This window comes from Micropterus salmoides, unplaced genomic scaffold (genome assembly GCF_014851395.1).
Source record: "Micropterus salmoides isolate LMB-PRFRI ecotype aquatic unplaced genomic scaffold, ASM1485139v1 Ms_hic_scaffold_11, whole genome shotgun sequence".
NCBI lineage: Eukaryota > Metazoa > Chordata > Actinopteri > Centrarchiformes > Centrarchidae > Micropterus > Micropterus salmoides.
Genome location: NW_024040152.1, coordinates 18,332,671 through 18,352,674, shown reverse-complemented (window position 1 = coordinate 18,352,674; position 20,004 = coordinate 18,332,671). Strand labels below are relative to the sequence as shown.

Below are 20,004 nucleotides of genomic sequence, written 5' to 3'. Positions count from 1 at the left end.
TATAGTATATACATCATGAATAGCCATTTCCTTTAGGGAATATCCGTTTACATAGTCACTTGGAGAGTCATGCATTTAAACCAAATTGAAGATTTTTTATTTCTGAATGTTGTCTGTGTTGTTTTTAATGGGTTATATTAGTATAGTATTAGTATAGTATTGCCTTAAGATGTATCTTTCCTTATTTGCTTTTATATCGTGATCACTTTCCTCTGAAACATACAATATAACTTCTCTGGACATTGTATCTCCTTTGATAAAACCCCCAGAGCAATTAAAAATAGTAAAAAATGGCTCTGAATGGCCACTCCTTTTTTATTGGTTAACATTTCAGTGTTCAGCTCAGCATAATCGAAACAGAGAGTTTCCTGTACAAGCAATATAATTTTGACATATTGCTGAACTGCTTCAGCAAAAGGGTCGTGGCCTGAATGTGTTTAGTATGCCTCAGATTATGTTGAGAACAAGCACATGGGCCTTCAATTGATGTGAAGAATGGATCACATGTAAATTATTTGCTTTGTGTTTCAAAGTGCTGCTTATGAAGAATGATATAATTTGCAGTTTAATAACTCGTAAATGACAAATGATGCAATTATGGAAATATCGAAGACTAATGTAATATCTGCAACAGTCTGAACTACATTTTCATGTCCCAAGAAAGCTCAATGTTGCTATGTGTTGCACAATTTTGACCTTGGACCTGCTCTAGATTTGAATACTTGGGGATCTGATATACAGATAATACTTTTAAAAATGTACATTCTTGTTGTATTTTGGAACAGATGCATGTATTGCCTCCTGTATGGTCACTGCATATCAGTGCAATTCAGTTCATTGTAATCATTTACATTGGCAGGTGTTATAAAGAGCAGTAAATTAACAATATCTCAACAGGTTACACAACAAATTTCTGCCAAAAGAAAACTTGCTGCTAGCATGTTGCTCCATGGAAACTCATTCACAAATGGTTGTGCACTTTTTAACAGTCACATTAATATAACCACAGTACATAAAAAACTCAAATGCTTTGAAATTAGAATCAGTAGTAAATTGTATCAGTTTGAAGCTGTTAACTCCACTCATTGCTCAGTGACATTCAAAAATGTCTCCATCCTATCATTACCACCAGAGGTCCCTGTCCTGCTGCACGTCTCTCTCAGGTCATGCAGTCTTATTTCTACATTGCAACACCAGGGGGAGCAGAAGTGCTTCCTCTCAGGTGGAGACATCAGCCTCGAAAACTAGGTTAAAACTATGCTCTGCATATGCGAAACACTTTGGGGTTGGAAATAAGAGTTTTTAAAAGGTAATGTAACCAGGACAGTGTAAATGTGTTATATGATTACAAAACATAGGAAAATGCACAAAAGTTTGACTTCTGGGATGATAGGTGAAATAATTAACCTGGTCTGGGCACAAAGCTACTATACAGTGGGTACGGAAAGTATTCAGACCCCTTTAAATTTTTCACTGTTTCATTGCAGCCATTTTCCAAAAATCAAAAAAGTTCATTTTATTTCTCAGTAATGTACACTCAGCACCCCATCTTGACAGAAAAACAGAAATGTAGAAATTTTTGCAAATTTATTAAAAAAGAAAAACTGAAATATCACATGGTCATAAGTATTCAGACCCTTTGCTCAGTATTTAGTAGAAGCACCCTTTTGATCTAATACAGCCATGAGTCGTTTTGGGAAAGATGCAACAAGTTTTTCACATCTGGATTTGGGTATCCTCTGCCATTCCTCCTTGCAGATCCTCTCCAGTTCTGTCAGGTTGGATGGTAAACGTTGGTGGACAGCCATTTTCAGGTCTCTCCAGAGATGCTCCGTTGGGTTTAAGTCAGGGCTCTGGCTGGGCCATTCAACAGCCACGGAGTTGTTGTGAAGCCACTCCTTCGTTATTTTAGCGGTGTGCTTAGGGTCATTGTCTCGTTGGAAGGTAAACCTTCGGCCCAGTCTGAGGTCCAGAGCACTCTGGAAAAGGTTTTCGTCCAGGATATCCCTGTACTTGGCCGCATTCATCTTTCCCTCGATTGCAACCAGTCGTCCTGTCCCTGCAGCTGAAAAACACCCCCACAGCATGATGCTGCCACCACCATGCTTCACTGTTGAGACTGTATTGGACAGGTGATGAGCAGTGCCTGGTTTTCTCCACACATACCGCTTAGAATTAAGGCCAAAAAGTTCTAACTTGGTCTCATCAGACCAGAGGATCTTATTTATCACCATCTTGGAGTACTTCATGGGGTTTTTAGGAAACTCCATGCGGGCTTTCATGTGTCTTGCACTGAGGAGAGGCTTCCGTCGGGCCACTCTGCCATAAAGCCCCGACTGGTGGATTGCTGCAGTGATGGTTGACTTACTACAACTTTCTCCCATCTCCCGACTGCATCTCAGCTCAGTTTGGCCGGACGGCCAGCTCTAGGAAGGGTTCTGGTCGTCCCAAACGTCTTCCATTTGAGGATTATGGAGGCCACTGTGCTCTTAGGAACCTTAAGTGCAGCAGAAATTTTTTTGTAACCTTGGCCAGATCTGTGCCTTGCCACAATTCAACACTGTGAGCTGTAAGGTCTTATATAGACAGGTGTGTGGCTTTCCTAATCAAGTCCAATCAGTATAATCAAACACAGCTGGACTCAAATGAAGGTGTAGAACCATCTCAAGGATGATCAGAAGAAATAGACAGCACCTGAGTTAAATATGAGTGTCACGGCAAAGGGTCTGAATACTTATGACCATGTGATATTTCAGTTTTTCTTTTTTAATAAATTTACAAAAATTTCTACATTTCTGTTTTTTTCTGTCAAGATGGGGTGCTGAGTGTACATTACTGAGAAATAAAATGAACTTTTTTGATTTTTGGAAAATGGCTGCAATGAAACAAATTTAAAGGGGTCTGAATACTTTCCGTACCCACTGTAAGTAAGGAACAGATGCATTGATAATTTCCATCTGTAACTTCATCTTCGACAGGACAATTTAAAGTTCAGCAACCTAATATACAGACAAGGATGAGAATGAATAACCAAACAACACTTTATTGTAATTAAAACTTCACGCTTGATACAAAAACCAAACACTACTCAAACAGGACACTTTAAAAGTTTGTTTCTAACCCAAGGAGCTGTTGATGCCCTGACCGCTTTGTTTCGCCTGCCTGTGCATGATACATTAATATCAGATGACAACATTAAACACACAGTTGAATTTTTTTTATTGAACTGTTTACCTTTGCAGATAGTTTGGAGTAGCTAGTTTGAAGTCCTCTAAACTGGAATGTTCAGAAAAGAATCCAAAGTGAACAGGGGAACCCTGAACTATAATAATAATAATAATAATAATAATCTTTATTTGTAGAGCACTTTTCAAAAACAAGTTACAAAGTGCTTTAACAAGTGTAAAGACAATAATACCCAAGAGACAATAATACAAAAACAATACAAACTAGCGGCGCTTCAGCTGTGGAGATGTGGCCTGTTTCCTCAGAGATAAGATTCTTAAAAGTCATTTTATCAGGACAATAATAAGTTAGTTATTTGGCTTTACTGTAAATCTGCTGAAACAATTGCTTTTGTTGTTCAGCAAAACTAATATCTAATATACCAATGAATCATTTATATACATAAACACATTAAGCTCTAATAAAATAATGCCAGTGTAAACAAGCTTCAGTATCACGCAACACCCACATATTGCACATATATTCATAAATATACACATTAACTTTGTGCCTTTGTGTTTATGCATGTGGCTGCATCTGTATGTGTGTGTGTGATGAATCTGTATACAGCCAAGCTCGAAGAAATAATTGGATAAATTAAATCAGGTGGGGAAAGAATGTCATAACTAAATGAAAGCATGTCACGAGAGGCACATAATGAACACGTATATGTACAGCACCTACAAACAAACAAACACACACACACACACACACACACACACACACACACACACACACACACACACACACACACACACACATCTTCTCACACTCACAAAAGCACTTGTGCATAGATCTCAAGTCTCTTTGTGCCTCATTTACACAGACACACAAATATGTTCAGAAATATTTAAAGCATTGTCTTCAAACAAAGTCCATTCTGTCTTCAGATCTGGTGCTTCATCACAATGGATAAATGATGGACATGTGTGTGTGATTGAGCCTGTTAAGTGTGTTTTGGTCCCACTATGTCTGGTTTGAACCTCGTTCTTTGGTCCCAGTCTGTGTGGCGTTGCAGTCCTCTGTCTCTTCTTTTAGTCAGTTTCATTACCTTAGAGGCAGATGACCTCCAGCCACGGAATGTAGGGTCCAACTAATACAGATCACAGATCTGATTTAAGTTACTCAGAAAGTGCACCTCCCAAACCAAAGTCCTCGAATCAGGAACAGCCACGCACAGTGTTAGGCGTCCCCGGTTTGATCAGACGTCAGCTGTTCCTGGTCGGAGACATCATCGTCAGCTGGTGGCCGCGCCCGGTCAAAGAAACCACACTGAGGGAATCACATTAACCCATTACTGTAATATTGCATAATTAAACTACCACAAGGAATGCTGAGGATGGTGGATGATGTGTTTATGTGTATATGTACCTTCCACATGGCTAATGTTAGCATGGCCAGCACCAGCAGCCCCAGCAGTATGGCTAAGATGATGACCCAGAGTGGAACAGCAAACGACACATCAGGAGTCCCCCATACCACCAGGGTCCCCAACTGCAGGACACAGATAGATACAGTTTGTAAGTGCTGAACCTTTTTCTCCTTTAGCGCCTGACACAACCTCACACACTTCTGTTACTGCCTGCATTTTACCGAGGTGGTGTGCTGAAGCAGGGTGGCGGGTTGGATGCGGTATGGCATGGCTGTAACCATGAAGGACACAGTAGAGTTGAGAATGTAGGGGTCGTTACGCCGCTGTAAGACAAATATAACACTATTAAAAGGGGCCCCTTTGACTAATCACATATTTTAATTATGATGGTTTGTAAGTTAATACATTTAGCGGAGTTTAGTTTGAACCTTGGATGGACGAGAAGTCCCTAAAATGCTCAGAAAAATGATAATATATGATTAATAATCTACAATTCCATGACAACTGGGCAAACTCCATCTGCAGATCAAAAGCTCCAGAACTGGTATTAAAGGCACATTACTGTGAAATTGTTTTCTCAACTTTCAAAAGTCAGGAATGATCCAGGAAAAACAATGACAACCCCTGATAAACTAAGACTGGAATAAATAATAAAGGAAGGAATTAAAGCGTAAAATGAACAACATTTCAAGATGGCAACTCAAGACACCGACCTGCAAGAAAGTATGCGCCCAGAGTCTTGAGCGGACCTTGACCACCGCGCTCTGCCCACGGTCCAACCGGCCTACCACACACATGATCCTCAGACAGGAGATATTAGTGCAGTTCTGCCGAGAAACAGGACACGTGGAGAAGTGCGGAGAAACATTAGACACCTGTGAATCCCTAATGCTCATTTGGTTTGGTTTGTTTTTGTGGTGAACGTACGAATGTATTTGAGGCTTACCAAAGTTTTACCGCTATAACTCTCAACGGCAGTGATGGCTCGTTTGTGGCGGTGAGGAGGAACACTGGTGTTCCTCAAGAAACCCAATAACTCTGGTGTGTCCTGGAGAGAGGAAATCTAAGACAAGGAAAGAGAGATTACAACATTTTGAAATTCCACTGGAAATTATGAATCTGAAATGAATGCTTGATGAACCCTTTTGAAAAAAAAATAAAGTGGACATAAAGTGAACATGTAGATTAGAATTGTCTTGTGTCTTGTGCCAGCTATAATTGAGCTATAATGTGTCTATCAGACTACAAAACAGACCTTCAAACAGAAAAACCACATTTTTTGCAAATAGGAGTTGATGAAGCAGAAAACAGAAGGTAAAGGTTAAGTTTCTCCACAGCTCACAGTCCTCTGTTTCATCTCTAAACATTCATTCCACAGCATGTGTTTGGGTCTTTTGAGGACAGTTATTATTCAGAACATACTGATTATCACATATTGGTGGTTTAGTGTGGTCTGTATTGCACATGATGCAGCCTGGACAGTCAACGAGAAGGAGATGGTGGACCTGAAAACAGACCTGAAGAATACTTATAAAATGAGATTTTAAAGATCTTTTAACAGCCGTAATAAAATAACACAAAATCACCAGCTGTGGCAACAAGTGTGACATTTAGCGATCTGATCAAAAAGTGTTTTGTTGAAAGGATTTCAAGAGATTTTACTTCCTTATGGCAGCTCATACTGTCAAGCTGACAGGCCAACGATCAAAGATTGGGAGTCTAAGGGCGCTAAGACAGCTGGATGAACCCTTTATTAAATGACAGGTTGAGGTGTGTAAATGTATTACAGTAAAATAAATGTTTTACTGAATGTAACCTTATACAGGGCAGGGGGGTGGCACAGAGGCCTCCAGTTTGGCCAGTTTCTTTAACAATGGAAAAGGGGGTGTTGGCGGGTGGGAAGCTGGTGGATCGTGTCCTTGTTTCTGCAATAGTGACTTTGAGTGCTCAGTCAGCTGTGTTGAAGCTATTGATTCTCGTTTATTTAATATATTTTTTCATTGATTAATCATTTAGCTATGAAACGTTAAAAAAATATTTTTAGCAAAACAGTTACCAGAGCCCAAACTGGCATCTTAAAATTCCTTTGTCTGACCAAAAATAAAGAGCCCAATAGTATTTAGTTTACAGAGATCTGATGTAAACACTAACACCAGTGAGACAATATGAGACAAATTTCTTAAAAAACTGAGCAATTTTCAAAATACTAAAATAGTACATTTTGCAACCACTGGCTGATTGATGAATCAATACTATCGATGGGGAACCTATTCAGTGAAGGAATCTGGAGAAGATAGCGTGATGCTCCATACACTTTCAGGTAAAAGAAGTGTCTGCTGACCCGATGTGTGTCAGTCAGTCTATAGTCTACACACAGAGATTACCAGACCCTGGTAGACATTGAGAAATGAGAAATGATCATATCCGAAAGAAAATGGGAGAAGAAGAAAAAAAATCTGACCTTTAACCACACAAGTGCTGTGTATCTGAGTCATTTTACTTTCCTATATGATTATAGCTCCTAGCATTTCACGTTCTGACATAATTATGCACTTTTTGAAATAACTGCATGTTTTCTTTTTGAATTATTCTACAGATGAAATCATAGATATTGGAAACTATTCCAGCTCTAATTTCTCTTAATAAGCATAAGACTCCATCCCGCTCATTTTGAGCCAACTGGCAAAGAACATGAAAAGCAGCCAGAACAACGGGTACAATTATGTTTTAAATAAGCGGGTATAAATGATGGAGAAATGGCCCTACGAATAAGCCGCTAGCAGTAGGTCTGCTGGTTTGAGTATGCGAGAAAGGTAAATAAGTGGTTAGGAATAATATGAAGCATTTTCATTCCCACTGCAGGGGAGAAGTCCATAATTATATCTTTGGGTCTTGAAATGAGTTTATGAACATGTGTCTGCATGCATAAGCGTGTATATGTTCATAAATTGTCGCATTACCTGAAGGCTAAGTGGATTGAGGCTGGTGTTCGTCCTGCAGCTAATTGGTCCGTCAGTTTGAATCTCCATGGCATACAGCAGGTTCTCGTCCCGGAAACGGGAAGGCCAGCCGACCTGGAGCTCAGCCTCCCGAATACTGCTGGGACCAAAGTTATGGAGCTGGAGAGTGAAAGAGGGAACAGAAACTTGTCAGTATTGTGCTCTCTTCTGTCTTATTAGTATGTCTCAAGTGCACAAGGCTATAATTAGGTTATCATAACTGTGGGATGATGACACAGGCCACCTGTGTTTTAGTGAAAATTATGCTAACAGCCCTCAGTCACTGGGGACTGAAATACAAGACAAGTAAAACCTACAGCAACACCTGGCTCATCATTCCACATGAAAATCATGACAAATGAATTATGAGTTTAAATGAACCATCAATTATATAAATCCTGTTTTTTTCCCCCCAACCTATATTCTCTCTCTCTCTCTCTTTCTCTCACACACACACAAACACACACACACACACACACACACACACACACACACACACACACACACACACACACACACACACACACACACACTGTCATTAACACTGAAGCAAGTCATCCAAACAGGACATGATCCTGGTGCTGCAGGGCAGGAATTCTGCAAGAGCAAAGTACTCCGTCCTCTCTAACTAGAAGCAGCTGCCAACTGGGAAAAGTACCGCAAATGAAAATCATTATCAGCTGCAGGACAGGCCAGACACGGCTGCACTCCGGTTCAATGAGGCAGCTGTCCCTTTAAAACAAAAAGCAATCACATGTACATACCCCTATTGTAAACTGACACCAGTCTGTCAGCCATCCTCCCTCCTTCTATCTATTTGTCCATACCTCCCTATGACCTTGTTTTTCCTCTCAGTAATCATTACTCATTACACTGTGTCCAGTCTCAAGAAAAATCCTCCCTGCCTTCCTTCCTCATTGCCTTGCTCTCTATTCCCTTCTCTCTTTTTCCCACCTTGACAGTAGTAATTAGTCCTGAGCTGGAGCCCTTTGATCAGCCAGAGCCCAATTTTTATAGAGCTACTGTTTTTTACTGTGTGTGTTTACTTCACCTTACAGAGCCCTTCTCTCACTGTAGCCTATTTTACAACTTCCCACACTTATTCTTCTGCTCTTTTCATCTTAACAGTCTGCGCAGAGACACGCTTTGTGACCAGCAACAACAAAAACAAAACAATCATGTCTGAGCCCACCTTCCTCTTCGTATGAGATGTAGCCGTCCCGGCTGTGTATCAATGTAGGCAGTGCATTTACCTCATAGATGTGTGTTACTTGTGGTCCCACGTCGTCCTCCTTGACAGGCTTCTCTTTGGGTTCCCAGCGTGGGAACGGCAGCACCACCTGAGAGGGATGAGACACCCTGAAGAGAGGAGAAACAGCTCAGTGACACTGATGCATGTGCGCATTGATAGGTTTGGATTTTTTGTAAGTCCATCTAAATATAATTCTCACTGACCATATGAATGACCATCACTAACTATTACCATAGTGCTAAAACTTAAGTGTAATATCTATCAACCGCTTATCCTGAGTACAGGGTCGCAGCTTCAGTGTAACATATAATTATGTATACATATAATAAAAGGGAAATCAAACACAAAAAACATTTGAACATTTGGAGCTTTTAAACATTCATAATCACTCATAATAGAGAATTGTATAGCAAATGTGACCTCTATGTATAACTGTGATTTAGAATTCAAAATATTAAATTTAAAATGATAGATGGACACAGTCGAGGCAGGACAGTTTCATAGCACAAACACAGGAAGTCGCGTGTACTCATCTCTCTCATCCCAGGTCTTCCTCTGTTTGTATGTACAACTGACCACACCCAAACAACGCCAAGCAGGGCTCCAAGCTTTGAAGTGTGTGTGTGTATCAGTGGGAATGTGGGTACCCATGAACATGTCAAAGGCTCACAAGTATCCCATGTGCCCATGATTAGTTCAAATTTATTTCTAGAAATGTGTTTTCATGCTGTTTGCCATCTGTATATAAACAAGCTCTGCAAATTTAAACATAACCAAAGGGGCAGTAATATCCTGCAAACACCAAAAAGTTTAGGCTGAAATCAGACCAACTGCATCATTGCGAAGCAGACACGGCAACAAACAATTCTTGTCACCGTTCTCTCGGAGAGGATGCCACTCTCTCACACGCAAAGATGCTTGACTCACCCGCGTAAATCCAGTTGAGCTTGAGCAACGATGGACAAATTCAAACTGACTAGGTTGCTGTTGGAGTTGTCTTTGTTGGAGCTGTGGAGAGATTTACAGCGAGTTTAAATAAAATCTAAGGCATGAAATAAAACACATCACACTGACTATGCTCTGCTTTCTGTATCTATTTGCAAACATTTCAAAGGAGGCTGTGGGACAGTACGAGGCTCAGAAAAGCTCATAATAAAGCTGTATTTTTATGTTCTTTCTCTGGCAGCGGGCTTGGCCAGCATTTAGCCGTCTGGGTCTAGTGATGTGATGTATTGAAATCAACACAATGAAGCAAACAGTGAACATGTTGTGTAGAGCTTGTCTCTTCTCTGGAGTTTCCTCTGGGCCATCTGTCTTCTTCTGTCTCTGCGGTTAGTTTCATCAAACCACAGACAGCAACAGGATCAGGACAGACACAGAACTTATTTACATGGCTCAGAAGGAAAACAAACAGCTCTTTGTGTGTGTGTGGGTGTGTGTATGTATGTATGTGTGGGCAATGTGTGAGAGTTGGTGGGTGTGTCACCTGTGAATCTGTAGCTCAAAGCTGATCTTTGGTCCGGCATCTTCCAGCCTTTGGACAGAAAACCTCAAACCAACAGACAGCTGGGCACGAGTAAGGACAAAACGCAAGAAAGAGAGCAAATGTGTAAAAACATGTGACAGGAAAAACAAGTGGAAAGGAAGACAGAAATTAGACGCATCTGTACATCAAAGGCCATATCATGTTTAAAGTGTTCAGTATTAGACAGTAAAATCTCTGTTAAGTATGTCCTCTACTGTACAGGACCAGGTCTGTGCGTGTATGTGTGCGTTTGTGTGGGTTGACAACAGCAGAAATCTAAAATTTGAGACAATCCAGACTGCACTCACAGACACACACTTAAAAGCTACAGTTAGGGTTCTTGTCTCTCCCGAGTTTAAATTCCCTGTCTTTTAGGCTAACTCAAAACACGTGGAAGATCTAGCTCATCATCAACTGTTCGACAACAGTATGTGCGTGCGTGGGTGTCACCGTATGACAGCGTGACCACGCATGTGAAGATGTGTATGTGTGCTCTACTGAACAACAGGTCAAACACATGGTCCACAGAGGGGAATGACAGCATGCAGACTTGCACTACTTCACGACGCAGGCCTCCGCTGGTGGTGGTGGTGCGGGGGTAGGTGACTACAAAGTCAGACCGTCTTTACGGGACACATTAGAGAGAGGCAGGAAAGATCTAAAGAGACAGACATCAAATGAGTGAGTTGTTCAGAGAGAAGGCGTCACTGTCAGCTACGAGGAGGAGGACAACAGCCCAACAGATATCTGAAGGAGGTCAACTGCGTCTCTTAAAATCTGTCTTTTTAGCATCACACCCTAGATTGAAAGGTGGCTGTTAAAGGTTTGTAGTTTCGTCCTTAAAGAGACCAGAAGCTGTGGTCCGCTTGAATTTATGTTGGTCACAATGGATTGTAAATTTTCACTGCGGAGAAAAAGCATCAAAACATCCACAGTACTTTCTCAAAGCACTCTTACAATGTTGCCAAAATCCTCCGCCGTCCAGTGTGTTCCAAATAATTATCATTTTGCCACAATATAGCTAAATGCTGCTTCTGTGTTATGTTATTGCCCTTGTTGAAGCTGCACGGCTTTGCCACAGGCAGTGCATTTAGCCACATTTTGGCAAAACAATGATTCTTTGGAACAATGCTGAGAAAAGTTGTTTATGCTGAAGCAGTGGTTTGAGAAGTTTCTAAAGGCACTGCAAGGCATTTTTGTCAGTCAAAGTTGTCACTATTGGTATCCCATGGAACAAAAGAGAATTCAACTGAGCAGTGCTTCTGTGCTTAAAGAGGCCTGAAACTACAAACAGTCTCTAACAGGGCTTGAAGCCTACAGAGATTGTTTGATAGTCAAAACATTTTATGTCAAGAACACTTAAATGTAGGGCTGTGGGATATGGCTGAAAATAATGTCTGGTATTGGAAATAAAAAATTTTTCCGATGTCTAAATATAACTGGTCATTTGAACGTAAATGCAACTGGGATTGAAACGTGTCCATTTAAATGCATTTTTGGTTTGGAATCAGTGTGCAATAGCCTTGCATTTGCATGTGATGCACATATAACTGCGCTCCTCATAAAGCAAAAATGCAAAAGCCACACTTTTTCAATTACAATAGCCTGGACTCACTAATTTTGTGAAACAGTAACACAATATGATCATATCCACAAAACAGGATTCCACTGAAAGCTGAATTATTGCCAAGCCCTACCTTAATGTTATCATCCATTACTGACTGCTGCCAAATCTTTGTCAAATTATGCTTTGTGGCATTCACCAAAGGTCACTGAACTAAAATGAAGTTAAACGAGAAAGAGAAGTGGAAGAAATGCAGGCATACAGATGGCCACAAATACTGGAGCCAAAACCAGCTTTCCTTCAGGCATGTACCTCCTACCCTTCTCAGTGAGGCACTACAGCTCTGTCATGTGGCACCAGGAATGAACTCCAGTGATGAGAACTATTTAGTTGCACAATATGACTGGAGTCTGTGTGGGGTACATTGAGGTATGTTCTGCATATGCTCATGGATTCCTGAACATCCAATGGGGCAAGGGGAGAGTTAAATATGGGAAACATCTGGACAGCTGGAGCACACACACACACACACACACACACACACACACACACCCACACCTTGTTTTGCTCTCCTCTCCCAGCAGTGAAACGTGACCACATAATTGATTTATCAGTATGCCTTGTGTCACCTCCAGAGCTAAAATGCACCTCTGTGCCGGCCTTGACACCTTTATAAAAACCCTACATTCACAGTAATACACACACTTCATCACACACACAGACGCACACACACACACACACACACGCACGCACACACACATGCACACACACACACACACACAAACTCAAAAGCACATGTGACATGCTTTGTGACACACAAATGTACACCGGCATGGTAGAATTTCATGTAGGAAGGGACCACTCTTTACTTTACAAAGCCTAGGCTTCCTGCATGTGTCGCCATCCATGAGCTAAATGGATTATCATTACAAACACACTTGCACTTACACTTATGTATACACACACACACACACACACCCACATTAAGTGTGAAGCATAGTCAAGGGAGTGTGTGGAATAAGGGTCAAGGTGTTGATCAGTAATCATTGGAAACCATCAATCAGTGTGAATTAAACCTTAGGAGTAACAGCCGGAGCTTCTTAACATGGACGTTTAAGTTTTAGTGAAAAGTGTGTGTGTGTGTTTTTGCGTGTAACAATTCACCTCTGTCCCAGCCACCATTGGATTCCCGAGGTCACACACCACCATTCTGGACTCATTGACCATCTTGTACTCGCAGTTTAGCTGAGACAGAGACTAGAGAGGAGAGGAGAAGTACAGTGAGTGAGATGATAAGGTAAAAGCAGATGAAAGTGACAAACAGGGAGCATTGAAAGTCAAGAGGGGAAAGCAAAGAACAACGGAGGGAAGTACAACACCATCAAAGGGGGGTAGGAGTGAGAAAGAGAAGAAGGGAGGGAAGAAGGAAGGCAGGAGAAAAGGCGTGATGAATGCTCTGACAGTAACAACCTCATCAATCAAACAGCCCCATTACACACTCATTAGCGCGCACACACGTGAAAACATGCACACACGCAGATATAAACACACACACACGCACACAGCAGTTGACCCTAACCATTTCCGTGGTCACTAATGCAGCTTGTAAATCATAATAGGGACTTCTGGGCTGTTGCCAGTAAAGCCTAGCCCACTGATAGCTTTGCCTTAATCACTCCAAACAAACACCCACCACAAAGACAAAACAGGATGTAATATCGTACAGCCTCAAATAGCTACTTCCTCCTTTTGTATGGTCACTTGGCACAAGCTTCAATCATGATGAGACAACTGCCTCAATCTTATATATGTCTATTTTCAGAATCCATCCTACTGGCCTTTAACATCAAACATGCATGACTGATTTCAGACAAATGTGTGTGCAGTGTGGGTGTTTGTTTTTTTTTACCTCCACCCTGCGCTTCACTCCAATATAGTCAGCCTCTGGTGGTATCAGTGTGTGGAGCTCTGTCTCATAGGCTCCCTCTCCTTGGTTCACCGCAGTGATGGTTAACATGACCAGATTGTCATCCCCAATCACCAGCTCTGAGCGATCCCTATGTGCATATTTCAAAACGAGTTTTGTAGAGGACACAGAAAATACAGCACTTTGCTGCAGTTACATACAAGAACTCTTGTCCTGTGTCTTTTTTTGATTTTCTTGCTTCACCTGCAATCTGTTTGCTGCATGGAATGTAATACCCCCAACCCCAAAAATAACCCCAACAATGTGTGTGTCAGTCAGTAGAAGGTGACAGAATGTTTGTATAATGCTGCCATGGAGATATGGTACAGCTGGAAACACTATAGAGGCTAATTCACACACAAACACACACACACACACACACACACACACACACACACACACACACACACACACACACCACATGGTAAATGGAACTATAATGTGAGCAACTTCAGTGTAAACTTTGCTTATTGTGTGAGGAATAACAGACTACTTTCTTTGGTTTAGCTGTGTGTGCATGTGTGTGTCTGTGTTTGGCCGTGTGAAGTGTTGAGTGTTTACAGGTTGAGGTCAGAGGGCGTGGCCGTGTCAGTCTTACATGCTGGCGGAGAGCTGGAGGTCGGGGATACAAATATTGTCGTCACCGCAGTCCAGGAGAATGTAGGCCTGGAAGGAAGAGGGGCACAGAGAGGAGGATTGTTATGAGGAAATTGTTAAGGTACACTGGACATCATCATGAATCAAAAAATTTAAGTAAATGTAACTGGGAAACACCAGGATGCAGGGGCTGTATGGGGCCTACATACATACAGACACATAACAATAACATGCAGACTAGAGTTGGGCTATACAACTCTTGGGCAGCAGAATAAGTTCTGGGTTGGGTTTGGGCCATTTGTTGCGCCCTGCTTCGGTCGAGGTTGGGTTTGGTTATTTTCAAAATGTAATTTTGTAATAAATATTGTTCTCAATCTCTCGCTCTAGGGTTAATCTAATTGTCTGTATCCGTTGGTGTCATGTGTTGCAAAAGACATGCAATGTCTAGCATTAGAAGAAAGTGCTGTTCTCTTTAGTGAGTTAACCTGAGCTCGTATGCTCAATGAGCACAGTTCAGTACTGGAATTAAAAATGTAGAAATGGCTCGCTCACGTCAAAAACGCTGTGGAATTAAAAAAAAAAACTATTTTTATTTATCAAATTCTGCAAGTGGAAGAGGAAGCAATGCATTTCAAATATTCTTCATCAGGCTTTCATCTTTGACATGTAAATCGTTTTACGTTTGTCAAGTGCTTAATTTTTGGTGTGCACAAAGCTCTTTCTCTCTTTATCTTTTACAAAGCCAACTTATGACTGACCAGCACCAGACTGAAATATACTACTTCACAGGGGACTCTTGGTTTTGGTTTTGTTTTGGTTTTGGATTATAACTGTTTGATCTGTAAAGCTTTATTTGGAAAGAATTTCTGAGTTTATCAGCCATGTTCATCTGATCTATCCTGTAAAAAAGTAAAGTTGGGATTGATCTTAACATCTGAGGCTATGATTTTTTTTCAAGCACTTTCATCAAAGAACGAATGATTATAATATAAAATCAGGTTGGATTTGGCTCTCACATTTGGTAGTGTTCTGTACAGCATATGACACTCTCTGAACCATCAATTGAGATAAGGAAAAATTCCTCAAAATAAGTCCTTTAAAGGAGGGGAAAATGGAAGAAACCTCAGGAAGAGCAACAGAGGAGTAATGTTACATGTATGATATTATGCTTATTATATTATAGAATATTATATTACACTCACATGCTCTTGAAGAAAGGTGCTGCTGTAATAGTTGAGAATGGGTGGGGGGTTTTGGCCATGAGAGGGTGGAGCCAAGCTGTAGTTCAGAGCCAGTGCGATCGGGGTCAGTTTGTCCCTGTATTCATCATCCTCCTGAGAGAGCAACAAAAAGAGTTGAGAAATGAAAACGGTGCTTTGAAGAAATAATAAACTGAACAGTTGGACAGCTGATTCTTCTGTAAGACACACAGCATTATGCAAAATTCATCCATTTGTATATGTGTGTGATTTGCTCACTCTGAGGAAAATGGTGTAGCTCAGACACGCACGTGGGCGGTTGAGACCCAATCTTAGGAGCCCCGTGCGCTGATGCTGCTGGGTGTCCAGGAACAAAACTCTTTTAACTCCACCTCTAGTGCCTTTCAGCCAATCCAGCTGCAGCTCTGCTCTCAGGTCTGGACAGAAGGTAATGTTGCAGAGGTGGAGATGGATGGAGAGAAAAGGAAATATGTGTTTTAATAATGAGTTAATAAGGCAATCCAGCCAATCAGACACTCCTTAACTGTTGAATCCACAAAGTCCAATCCCTTTATGTGTGTGTGCCTGCACATGTGTGCATGACTTTCCATTAGTTACGAAGAAAGGAGCCATTTGTAGGCGTTTTACTCTTCAGAGAATCATCAGAAAGTGGAAACAATGTACTCTGTCTACCTGACTACTACTATATTCTGATTACTTTTTTCCAGCTTCCTTCTTGCATTTGTTCTCCACTCTGAACTCTAGTGAGATGTACAACCGAGCTGGCTCTGACTACTGTCCCAACCTCAGTGCTTTTCCCTTTTGCCTCCATCCCTCATTCCACCACATTGTGCACAGCTGCTTACCTACAGAGCTGGGGATCCCCACTCCACTTACTGCTGCGCACACGTCCACATTAAGACTGGAGGGAGAGAAAAATTGAGAAGATAAATAGATAGACAAGAAGGAGTGAGGAGATTGTGATAACTTTTAGCATATTGTACATGATCAACGTTATTAAGACACCCTAGATGTCTATTCACCCACATCCACACTGACAAAGTGAACAAAATGCACAGGTAATATACTAACTCATGTTACCATAAGGTTCTTTTTCAATAAAAAGTCTGCCAATAAATCACACAGGATTTTACACCTAAGAACAGTAAGCCATCTAAACTTAGGGTGGCTGCTATAATTAAGTGTTGCAAAAGTGTGTGAATTGGTATTATTTATTTTTAGACTCTTTGTAGTATTATTTAAAAATGTATGCAGTGCATTTTGGATGTGATTTATTTTAATTTGTGGCGTCTTGTAAGGCAGTGCAGGCTGGTCATATTTGTATACATAATCCGCATGAGTTGTGTGGTTAATGCACAGAAAGTGCTGATCATAGCAGTGATTTATTTAGAATAAATCACGACAATGATATTATTCATTCATTCTTTGCAGATGTTTCAATCATACTGTTCCTTCCATATTTCCTGCCTTCATATTTGCATGACAAAATCATGAAAAACTATATAACAAACTAAATAAAGGCACTTATTCCTTCTTGTACTCCAGGGGGTGGAGGGAAATACCGCTGAGGACCCTGTGAGCCCCTTAATTAGACACACTGACATGGGAGACTGGAAAACACTTTTCCTCTATTTATGTGTGTTTAAATGTATGTGTAAGTATGTGTGTGTGTGGTGTCTTATCACCTCTTTAATCAAGAACAGGAAAGTGACTCCCTGCAATGTTAATCTCCACTAATCTGAGGAGGCTTACGGACGTAACACTCCTGATTCTACACTGAAGACTCAGCATTATGAGGCACGAGGTAAATTACTTCATGTGATTATTGTTTGTTTGGTTTTAGTTCACAAACCCTGACATCCAAAAAGCAGATGGTGTGGATGCTTGTGTTTTTGTTAATAATTAGAATCCCCATTAGATGATGCAATAATGATGAGCTAGTTTTCCTGTGTTCTAAATGTGTGCAATGCAGATGTGAGTTTGTGTGTGTGATAAAATACAGGTTTCTATTTTAAAAATTGCTCCCTTAAGTCAATATGACCTCTCCAGGTGGTTCCGTGCATGTTTAATTTGTGTTGCATGTACTGTAAGCGTGTGTGTGTTTCGTGTTTTTGGGCGGGTGTGCCCAAGTGTGACTCTAATAAGCAATGTGTGTCAAACGTAAGTGTATATAACGCGGAAATGCCCCCCACTTTACTGACAACAGCTCTGGCGCTTGGTTAGTCATTACTGTGTGTAATTTCCCCCAAAATGCATCTGTGCTCCACCACCCAACACACTGCTAGCTGACCCTCCCTGCAAACACGCATACATAAAATACCTTCCCCCACCACACCCCATCTGCTTAATGAGTAAGAACGTTCAATTTAAGACTGGTTATTAAGTAGTTGTACCTCTTTTTCCACCACGCCTTTACCCTCCCACCTAGCCCCATTTTGTGCCTCTCATTTATCACCATTACATTCAAGTCATAGAGCTAAGCATCAGATTTTCCGAAAAATGAATTACTTAAACCTGCAGTAACTGATATTTTGGCCACTTGGGGGATGAGAAACAAGCTGTGAACACGACATTGACATATTATCACCTCTGAAGTTGTTGTAGCGAACATGTTAGCAAGCAGTTGACTATTCACACATCCAACAGAGAGCAAAGCTTTTAATTATCCGTGTTTCTGTCCACCTCATAGGGAGAGTCCAATATTCAGTCTCCCTTCAGCTCTGTTTTTGGTCTCCACCAACAAACATTCTGCTCTTTGGCTGATAAATACACCACTATGTTCATCAGCTAGTTGCTACCTAATGCTAGGTAACAGAGAGTCAGTTTTTGAGATTCTTTGCAACTATAAGAGTGGTGAGAAGAAACCAAAACAGTAAATATGCAAGTTTTGTTGCCACTTTAACAACACTGCTATTCTGAGGGTATTTACAGAGTTCTCAAAAAAATATTTGAGCAATGCACAACAAAAATGATTTTTAACCCATTTCTCAAGTTGCGAATGCATTTTGTAATTCATGGAATGGAATGACAAATGCTCCATTTGTAAAACACAACAGAATATTAACATGTAACATAAAATATTGAAAGGAAACATAAAAACATACCAATTTAACTACATAAAATGTTTGTGTTCGCTTAAAATGCCCAAAAATACTTCATTCAGATGGTTAGAAGAGTCTTTGAGGATTCTGGAAAACCTTCAGAACAGTAGTGAGTGTTGTTAAACGATCATCTAGGTTTTTAAAAGATCACCGCGTTATTATTTTTTAGAAAATCAGATGCTTAACCTTGTTACTCAAATGTAAGGGTAATACATGAGATCCACAAACTGGGGTTACCGCCCATCATGAGACTTTCCAGCTCTCATCACAGGGAAATAGCAAAAATGTCCAAGCATCTTCACCCCGCTGACACACCAGAGCCTCAGACATCCCTTAAACTCAGTGAGCTGCTGTTTGACTCTGCATGTGTGTGTCCTATGTCCTATCTGATTCCATACCTCCAACCAAAACTTCGTGCCGGTTTATTGAAATAAGCTGAGTTTTGTTTTGACAGAATTCCACAGTTTAGTGCTTTCTGTCAATCCGGCCCAACCCTGTTCCCTTTACACTCACTGCCAACACTCACACTCCACTCCGCGCACAACAGACACCATGATGGCAACTCGCCGAGCACACTTCTTCTGTCCAAATAGTCCCACATCGGTTCCAGCTCCAATAAGTTAGGACCAACAATAGGCTGTGGTGAAACAGCAGGAGCCTTTAGACTCGTTCCCCTCGACTAACTCACCCCGAGGCTGTTCAAAGCCAGCCTGCTACCCACAGGAACAATAACATAATCAAAATAGAATTATGCAGTATCAAATTAATTGCAGATTCCCATAAATCTGACTTTCCAGGTTATATGAGCGTGCTTTTTCAGTGTGCTTCTAAATTATTGCATTAGACACACAGACAAACAGACCTTGAGTGATGGCAGACGTCTAGAGCACAGGGGTGAAATATTTGTCACATCTGTGAGTGTGTGCATGTGATTTGTGAATGTGTATACTTTATAGTGCATACCATTTTATGATACAGTATAAACAGTAAGATTTCTGGTACAGCTTTGGGGTTCAGTGCAGCAGTGGGCCTCATTAGTCTCAGGACTTTGATCCCTTTACCTTTATTTCACCTGCACACACACACACACACACACACATGCACGCACGCACACAAGCACACACGCACACACACACACACACACACACACACAGACAAAATCTGTCTCCAAATTCCAAACTAC

General features: G+C 41.0%; 1 protein-coding gene across 1 annotated transcript in view; it reads right to left on the bottom strand.

Moving 5' to 3' along the window:
* Positions 1-3,023: 3,023 nt before the first annotated feature.
* Positions 3,024-20,004, bottom strand: part of itga8 (integrin, alpha 8) — a 39,945-nt gene continuing 22,964 nt past the window's right edge. Inside the window, exons 16-30 of the mRNA XM_038711588.1 lie at positions 16,566-16,621; positions 15,979-16,136; positions 15,703-15,834; positions 14,502-14,569; positions 13,847-13,994; positions 13,102-13,194; positions 10,335-10,414; positions 9,776-9,856; positions 8,850-8,955; positions 7,558-7,716; positions 5,544-5,660; positions 5,311-5,424; positions 4,819-4,920; positions 4,597-4,719; positions 3,024-4,497 (exon numbers count right to left, since the gene is read on the bottom strand). Coding sequence (XP_038567516.1) covers positions 4,408-4,497; positions 4,597-4,719; positions 4,819-4,920; positions 5,311-5,424; positions 5,544-5,660; positions 7,558-7,716; positions 8,850-8,955; positions 9,776-9,856; positions 10,335-10,414; positions 13,102-13,194; positions 13,847-13,994; positions 14,502-14,569; positions 15,703-15,834; positions 15,979-16,136; positions 16,566-16,621 — 1,627 coding nt within the window. The 3' untranslated portion in view covers positions 3,024-4,407. The remainder of the gene's footprint in view (positions 4,498-4,596; positions 4,720-4,818; positions 4,921-5,310; positions 5,425-5,543; positions 5,661-7,557; positions 7,717-8,849; positions 8,956-9,775; positions 9,857-10,334; positions 10,415-13,101; positions 13,195-13,846; positions 13,995-14,501; positions 14,570-15,702; positions 15,835-15,978; positions 16,137-16,565; positions 16,622-20,004) is intronic.